This window comes from Ochotona curzoniae, unplaced genomic scaffold (assembly GCF_017591425.1).
Source record: "Ochotona curzoniae isolate NIBS_2020 unplaced genomic scaffold, NIBS_Ocur_1.0 scaffold_1852, whole genome shotgun sequence".
NCBI lineage: Eukaryota > Metazoa > Chordata > Mammalia > Lagomorpha > Ochotonidae > Ochotona > Ochotona curzoniae.
In genome coordinates this window covers 26,219,265-26,228,153 of record NW_024467087.1, presented here as the reverse complement: position 1 = coordinate 26,228,153, position 8,889 = coordinate 26,219,265, and the positions used below count along the sequence as shown (strand labels likewise).

Genomic DNA, 8,889 nt, shown 5'->3' with positions numbered 1-8,889 from the left:
AACAAGTGAAATGCAGCAAGGAAATGGTCTATAATTACACTACTATTTCAATGATACACAACGGGAAAATACTTATAAAAGAATTAACATCATATTGATTAATAAGAAATTCTATAATGATAACTATGAAAAGTATGAATGCTGCAGCTTTAATGTTCACTAAATGTGTAACAGTGTCAAATTTTTCATCAAATCTCATTAACTAAGATATTTGCCACTTCTTAATTATTTTCCAAGTTTTCATTAGTAAGAGTATGTTACTGAGATATGTGTGTGTGTGCGCGCGCGCGTGTGTGCTTAGATCCAATGGAAAAATAACTAATTAGCTCAAATACTTAAAGCAATAAATTACTAATAGTTTAATTCTTAAACTTCATACTCATAAGAAAATTTAATTCTTTACAAGCTCCAATTTCACTCTTGGAGAATGTAAAGAACACATTTGTGTTCCAAAGCCAAAATATAATTATATGGCTTCATGCCAATTGATCAAAAACACAGAGTTGTTCCTAAAGCAATTATTACTATATACCATTTGGCACACTAGTTTTTACCTTTTACATATAACCTTTGAAATACCCAGGCCAACACATTTTAATAAGTTGCATCCATATTATGAGGTAACAAGTGCAAATGATCACATATTTAAGATACGCTATTTGCTTGGCTACTATAAAAGGAATTATTAAGATTCTCCTGTAAGAATTGTGTTGTTACAGTAATGGTTTTGAAAAACTCCTGCACTATTACCAACATAATTATCCTTCTCTAAATTAAACAAGGACTTTATGTAACACAGTGCATTATGAAAATATTTATGGAATGGTCTATTTAATTCAACACCAAATTAATTGAAGATTGTAAGGTGTTTAGGATCCTCAAACAGCCAGACTTCAATTAAACTATTCTCATTTGCTAATTTCTGAATATAACTAAAGGCAGCACTAACATAATGTTCCTAAAAATTAATATACAAACCCAAACTTTGGCAGTTGTATCAAAATGTCCTTGATAATAGGTACTTCCTAGTACTCAAAAACATTACTGTTTTGTGTAACGTTTTCAACACAAAAATAAAATATTCCTCAAATAATACATTTTAAAAGATGATTGACTTTTAGAAAATTAAATAGCATAAATTAAGCATATTAACAATGCTTTTTTAGCAACATGAAATAACCAATTTGTGGAAAATCGCAAGGGATTAACTAAAAAAATCACAAATATCAAATTGAGGGAATGTTTAAATCCTCACATATTACTGACCTTAAAAACCTACTAAAATATTTTAGGTTCCATTGAATCTATTAATACATAAAAAGAAATGGCAAAATTGCTTAAGACTATATAAGAGTCATCAATTACACAGGCACTTCACATGTAAACAATCTACAGTACAACTTAAAATATTTTGGCACCAACCTATAATACTAAAAGAATTTAATATAAAGCCAGAGTTGTTTTTTTCCTACTAGTTCTTCTAGAAAACTAAGACCAAAGATTTGGAAACAAAAGCTGTGTATAAACCAGAATTGGAAGTATATTAAATAATTCAAACATGGAATAGTTTTAAACTGTTTTTAAAAAGGCTTATACCCAGATATTTATTAGAATGTTTTGATGTAAAAAAAATGAAATCTAATGTGGTTACTAAATTGAAAGTACATTTTCAATTTATTATCAGTTGGCTTTCTGAAAAAAAACCGCAAGGCTATCAACTAACTTAGCAAACGAAAATTTGAATTTATCACAAACTTATTAAATTAATCCAGTTTTCTCCCAAAATACATTTGGGCCACTCAAAGTTCAAATTTGATGCTTTAATATAACTTTTTAAAACCCTAAGGTTTGACCTAAGGTAAACTATTTTTGATGTGACACTCTTATTCATTAATTTGAGATATCTGAAAATACTCCAAATAAATTAAACACTTAATAAGATTGGAAAATGTTGTGTCAAGCCATAGAAAGCTGGGATGCCTTGATTGTAGGTAATTCCAGGAGTGCCTGAACTGTGACACCAACTTTCACCAGACCTCGTTCTTCCAAAATATGATGAGGCAAGCAGAGTCTTTCCTGGAACAACAATAACAAAAAGCATGTTGGAGCACTTAATTTTTAGTACTATAGTAAAAATGAAGTCAAAAAAGAAAAAAAATTTAACCAGGCTATCTATAAAATTTCAAGTGAAAATACACAATTCTAAGATTTCTTTTGAAGATGTCACAATTGAAAATGTGCTTCAACTCTTCACTTCTACTAAGAAAAGTTAGTGTTGACTTTGTTTGTCATATGGTATTCAATAGTTAAATCCCTTACTCTATGTAGAAATTGTTCTTGAAACAGGTCACAGGTTGTCCCTTTTTGGTTTTCTCATTTGTTAATCAATCACTGCTTTCCAAAAAAAAAAAAAAGAAAGAAATCATTTATTTGAAAGGCAGAGTTACAGAGAAGGAGAAGCAGAAAAATTGCCTATTTGCTGGTTCATCATCCAAAGGGCCACAAGGACCAGGGCTGGGCCAGGGTGAAGTCAGGAACTTCATGTGGGTCTCCTCCCACATGGGTGGCAGAGGTCCAAGCACTTGAGCAATCATCCATTGTTTTTCCCAGACCAGGAACTGGAATGGAAGTGAAGCAGCCAGGACTTGGACTTGAGTTAGCACCCCTATGGGATGCCACAAGGCCAGTGTCACTGCTTCCTTATATTTGCTCCTGAAGAATTCACTCACTAAAATTGCCCTGATGAAATTCATCACTGCTTTCTTAAATGCCAATGTCAAATTTTCTTCATTTCTATTTAAATGTTCTGTCATAGCATGCCATTAATTAATTACTACATTGCTCCAAACCTGGTCTTCTGGGACACCATTAGGCTGCTGCTTCAACAATCCTGACAGCAACAGCACATTCATTTTTGTTAGCATTTACAGATTTCATCTCAGATCTTAACTGTTTCTCAGATTCTGTCTTCACCCTGATCTCTTTTTACATAATACACCCTCTTTGGTATCTATTCCTATAGTTTTAAATATTCCTTTTATACTGATGATTTTTCAGGTTTACCTTCGTCCTAAGGGTGGTTTATTAAGGTCCAACAGACGCTTCAAAAAGCAATGAGTCTGTGGCAAGTGCCATGATGTAGTAGGCCAAACTACAGCATCCCATACAGGTGTCAGCATCCCATACAGGCACCAGAATCCCATATACGCACCAGTGTGTCCCAGAGGCTCCACTTCCCATCCAGTTCTCCTCTTATGGCCTGGGAAGGCAGTGAAGAATGACCCAAAACCTTGGGACCCTGCTTTCATGTGGGAGACCTCGAAGAAACTCCTGGCTCTTGGCTTTGGATCAGTCCAGCTCCAGCTGGTGAGGCCACTCAGTGAGTAAAACCAGCAGAGGGAAGATCTTTCTGTCTTTCCTTCTCTCTGTAATACTGCTTTTCAAATAAAAGTATATCTTTTTAAAAAATTCCCCAAAGAATTTCACTTCCCAAAGTTTAGCAGCCCAGGTAGCTGCCAAGATATGTGATATTAAAATGTAAAAGGAAAAAGCAAAGTGTCTAGAACAGAAATATTTCTTCACTAAATTTTGTTCTTTTATATTTTATATTTCACTCAAAAAATACAGTATTTGGAGCCCAGCGTGGTAGCCTAGTGGCCGAAGTCCTCGCCTTGCATGTGCCAGGAATCCGTATGGGCACCGGTTTGTATCCCAGCTGCTCCATTTCCCATCCAGCTTCCTGTTTGTGGCCTGGGAAAGCAGTCGGGGATGGCCACTGCACCCATGTGGGAGACCCAGAAGCTCCTGGTTCCTAGCTTCAGATCAGCTCAGCTCCGGCCATTGCGGCCACTTGGGGAGTGAACCAGTGGATGGAAGATCTGTCTCTCTGTATCTCCTTCTCTCTGTAAATCTGACTTAAGAAAAAAAAAGAAAAAGAAAAAGAAAAAAATTTAACCTTAAAAAAACAATACAGTATTCACTCTCCATTGACACAAACCTAGGAATCACAAGTCTTCTCATTCTTGCACATTTGCATAATCAAGTCACTAGTGATGATATCCAACAATTACCAAAAACCATAGTCTCATTACCATCTTCCTTGCTACATTTGCAACTCTCCTGATATTTTGCCTGTTTATTCAAATAATCACTGAAGTTTACATTAGAAAGGAAGAATGATTTCAAATCAATGACTATTGCCTCCACCTTGGAAATGAGAAAAAGAAGAGTTAGAGATGGGCATTGATGCAGTAAACATGCTACTTGGGAGGCCTGCATCATGGCATCCAGGTTCAAGTCCTCGGTCTATTTCCAAATGCAGTTCCCTGCTAATGCACACCCTGGATTGCAGTAGAGTTTTGTCTACCAGATTAGGCAAGGCCCAACCCCGGCTACCGCAGGCTTTTGAGGAGGATTGAAACTCACACACTCTATCTCTCTATACATCTGTTGTGTGTTTGCATGCACCAAAAAAAAAAAAAAAAAAGAGCAACTAAACCAGTGGCAAACAGAAAAACAGAAATAATTAAAATTAGTAGAAAACAATACATAACAGGAAACAATGGAAAATTTCAGGGCTAAGACATCTCTTAACCACTGGCTCACTCCCCAAACATCCCAACCAGCTGGGGTTGTGGCAGGTGCAGGCAGGACCTTGGGTCACAGGAACCCAATTCTTCACGTCATGGTCCCTTGCTTCCCAGGGTGTGCCTCACTAGCAGGCTGGACTCAAGCACGGCTGGGACTCCAACCCAGCTACTCTGACCAGTGTCCCAGTGGCTGGGAGACATCTAACTGATTTCATCTCTGTTCCTTTCTAACAAAAATATAAAAGAAAATGACAAACGGAATCCAGCAACATAAGGACCACAATAACAACAACAAAATCCATCAAGACCAAGTGGGGTTTATTTTCATCCAGGATTAACATCAAAAATGAATCAGTGTAACTCATAGTTAAATAAGTAAATATAAAGCAAACAAATCACCTCTTCATATGTAGTTAAAAAAATTAGTGAAATCCAAAATCCATTCTTGATAAGAAATTTCAGCAAACTAGTAAAAAGAACTTCAGCGCAAATTAGGTCATCTATGAAAAATCCTGGGTCCATGAGTAAAGTTCCTCAGAAGAATCAATGCCAAGATAAGAATGTTTACTTTTAAAAAATTTATTCAACGATGCACTAAACAATTAAAGAAAAGAATAGGAACCTTCACAGCAGCACGCAAGATGATCCCCCACTTGCTAGTGCTGGCATCCCGTATGGATTCTGGTTCCTATCCCAGCTGCTCCATTTCCAATACAGCTCTCTGCTTGTGGCCAAGAAAAGCAGCAGAGAACAATCCAAGTCCTTAGGTCTTTGCAACAGCACGAGCTCAGCTGATCCAAAGGCAGCAACCACAAGTTTCTTTATGGGTCTTCCACATAGGTACAAGAAGCTCCTAGAACTTGGTTTTGGATTGGCTTAGCTATGGCTGTTGCAGCCATTTGGAGAGTGAGCCAGCAGAGAGAAGATCTCTTCTCTTTCCTTCTCTCTCTGTAAAAAATTTGCTTTTCAAATAAAAGATTAAATCTTAAAAAAAAAGAAGACATTCAGATAAGAAAGTGATGTTTCCTATTGAAAATTAAATGGGGTCCAGCACAGTAGCCTAGCAGCTAATACCCTTGCCTTACACACACCGGGATCCCATATGGACTCCGGTTCTAATCCTGGTGACCCTGCCACACATCCAGCTCCATGCTTGTGGCCTGGGAAAGCAGTCAAGGACAGTCCAAAACCTTGGGACCCTGCACCCACGTGGGAGACCCGGAGGAGGCCCTGGCTGCAAATGATAAGTCATAAAAAGAAAAAGAAAAACAAGCCAAATAATAGGGGAAAGCATTTGCAGGTCTCATATCTCATAAGCAACTCGGAACTGGAATATAAAAAGAAATGAAAATATTTCAATCAAAAGACAAACAAGAATCAAAAAAGGATGAAAGGCAAGATTAAAGGAAGGCAGGAAGGCAGGGTGGGAAGTCTCATTATGTTCTTAAAACTGTATATGTGAAGTACCTAAAATTCCTTTATATAAATAAAAATTAATTTAAAAATATCAAACTTAGTCATAGAAAGTAAGCCAATTTTCAAAAACAGACAAAAGACCAGAATATATTCTTCAAAAAAGAAGACATACAGGTAGGGAATAAGCAAAGATACACACCATCACTCGGTTTCAGGGAAATCCTAATTAAAACTGCTCTGGCAAGCCAGCCCTTATTGATTTACACGTCTGAAATGTTAAAGTGTGATCATAGAGAATGTTGGCAAGGCTGTGGAGGCACAGGCACTCTCATATATAATGCTGACAGGAATGTAAAGTGGCACAAATCCCTTGGAAAGCACTCCTATACTTTCTTTAAATGCAACCATGCACCTGCTACATGTCTCCCCTATTCTACACCTGGGTATTTCCCCAAAAAGGAAAGAGTATGTCGTCTATACAAATATTCATAGCAGTTTTATTGGTAATAACTCTTAATAGTGGAAACAAACCAGATGTTCTACAACAGGCCAGTGGATTACAAACTGTGATACATCCATACAATGATATAATAATCAAAACAGCTTATTTATAATACAACACTGAGGAGTCGTACAATAATTTAATAAAACTTTATAAAATGTTTTATAAAGGACTTTAGGACCTGGCTTCTGGTTTAGGCCCAGCTTAGCCCCTCTCTGGCTGTTTGGGGAGTGGGATGGCAGGTGGAAGAGCTTCTCTGTGTGTGTGCATGTGTGTAACTCTGCTTTTCAAATAAATAAATCTTGAGAAACCAAACCAAACTAAACTTTGCTGCATTGTTCATTATTTGCAAAAAGAAAAAAAAAAAAGAATTGAAGTTTTAAGACATCATATCAAGCATCGAGAAGAGGTAGCAAATAACATGTAGTTGTAGGTTATACAATAATAAACCGAGCTTTGATACATTAAGTTACATTTACTCATCTGAAGAAAGAGGTTAAAGTATAATTTGTAGACTAAACTATAATGACATTGTTCAAAAGAGAGTATACCAAGAACAACTTAATTTTAATCTTGATAATAATGTCTTTTCACTAAACTACCAACCATGTTTAGATTATGTTTTTAAAATCAGCAATATTTTGATTATACATTTTTATTGTTTGTTATAATAACGTTTTAACTATTTAATATTATTGCAATTATTATATGAAACATAAACTGATTACTCCTATAATATTGTACCTAATTGTACAATATTGTACCTAATTTTTTTAAGTTTTTAATTATGTAGATTTTTGAGAGTTAGGTGATACAGAGAAAGAGAGAACTTCCATCCACTGGCTCATTACTCAAATGCCTGAAAAACCTGGGGCCTATACCAGGCTGAAGCCAAGAGCCAGAAACTCCATTCAGATCCCCAACATGGGTGATGCGAACAGAAATAACTGGGATGTTGCTTTTTGCTTTCCAGAGTGTAGTACCGGAAGTTGGCTCTGAAGCAAAGGAGCTTGGACTCAAAATGGCACCCCATTATGAGCCCTGGTCCCTGGTGGTGGCCTAATTCATTGTACCACAATACCTGCTCCTCAAATTTCACATATGAAATCAAGTGTAGAATATTTTTGCACTGAGTGTAAAGGTGAGTCCATGAATTTACAAAGCTGCCAAATGATAGTAACAATGGCCACATAGGCAAGTTGAAATCTGCTCACATAGTTATGCAATGACAAGTAAACATTTCCATCTTTCTGTTTTATAAAGGACTTGAGAACCTTAAAAACTGTCATCAAGCTGCTATAGTTTAACACTGAGGCTTAGCACAACTAACAAGAAGAAGGGTTCATTTTCATGGTCAGAAAATGTTATTCATTGTTCTTCTGAAGAAGAGCTCTCATTTTCATGTAAGAAGCTAATATCTAAGTGATCATCTTGTTAGATAAATAGCAATTACCTGTGAGACACCCAACTTTTTACAAGCATCAAGAAAATTTTCTACATTTCTTCGACATTTTGCCATACTCAGTTTGGGCTGTAAAGGGGAAAAAGATGCAATTTCAGCCATTTTTATACAAATAAACATATCATTTAAAGACAGTTTTAACAAGTTATATCTCCCTTTGGGAGAACTAACAAACTGTACGTAAAACTTACCACTGCGGGTGATGGTACATGAATACTAGCTACCGAGCGTGGCCTTATATGATTGGCTAAATGGCAAAGAACAACCCCATCCATCAGTGCAGCTCCAATGTCATCAGGCAAAATCACTTTTAACCTGGATTCAAGATTCTATGAAGAAATGGGTATAAATCACCAATAGTCCATCTAAACATATGCATTATATATGTACATTACTAATTATCATTTAAATATAAAATGATAAGGAATGTTGAAAATGAAATCCACACAGATTATTATTTTTCCAAGATAAATTCATTTCTACAGAGCAAATCTGAAGGATCAATCTGACTTACATTGCGAAGTTGCCTTATTTGCTCTCGCTCTTCTCGTAAGTGTTCCATCTTTCTTCTCATTGTAAATCCTGGATCAGCTGCCCCATATTCCTGGCGAGGTGAGCGGCTAAAAGCTATAGAAATAGAAATTTCCTAACTTTACAAAGATAATAGGAGGGAATAACCATTGGTGAGGAAAGAGATATGATAAAAAAAAAGTATCAGAATAAAAATTATAGAAAGCATGATTACTTACTAACACTTTCTAAATACAGGGAAGACAAATGTAACGATTTCTACCACCTATACACGTTCTTAGTTAAATACACATTATGATATACTCACGACCCAGGTTAAAAATGACTACTGAACACAATGTCAGCCTTTATCTCTAAGGAAAAAGGAAATTATTCTCGAAGGTCAATAC

At 36.1% G+C, this 8,889-nt stretch overlaps 1 protein-coding gene across 2 annotated transcripts in view; it reads right to left on the bottom strand.

Annotated features, from left to right (window-relative positions):
• Nucleotides 1–285: 285 nt before the first annotated feature.
• Nucleotides 286–8,889, bottom strand: part of LRCH2 (leucine rich repeats and calponin homology domain containing 2) — a 102,860-nt gene continuing 94,256 nt past the window's right edge. Inside the window, exons 17-20 of one of the 2 annotated variants that reach the window (XM_040999664.1) lie at nt 8,484–8,596; nt 8,161–8,298; nt 7,961–8,038; nt 286–2,076 (exon numbers count right to left, since the gene is read on the bottom strand). In XM_040999664.1, coding sequence (XP_040855598.1) covers nt 1,957–2,076; nt 7,961–8,038; nt 8,161–8,298; nt 8,484–8,596 — 449 coding nt within the window. In that variant the 3' untranslated portion in view covers nt 286–1,956. The remainder of the gene's footprint in view (nt 2,077–7,960; nt 8,039–8,160; nt 8,299–8,483; nt 8,597–8,889) is intronic. The other variant, XM_040999663.1, reaches the window with a different exon arrangement.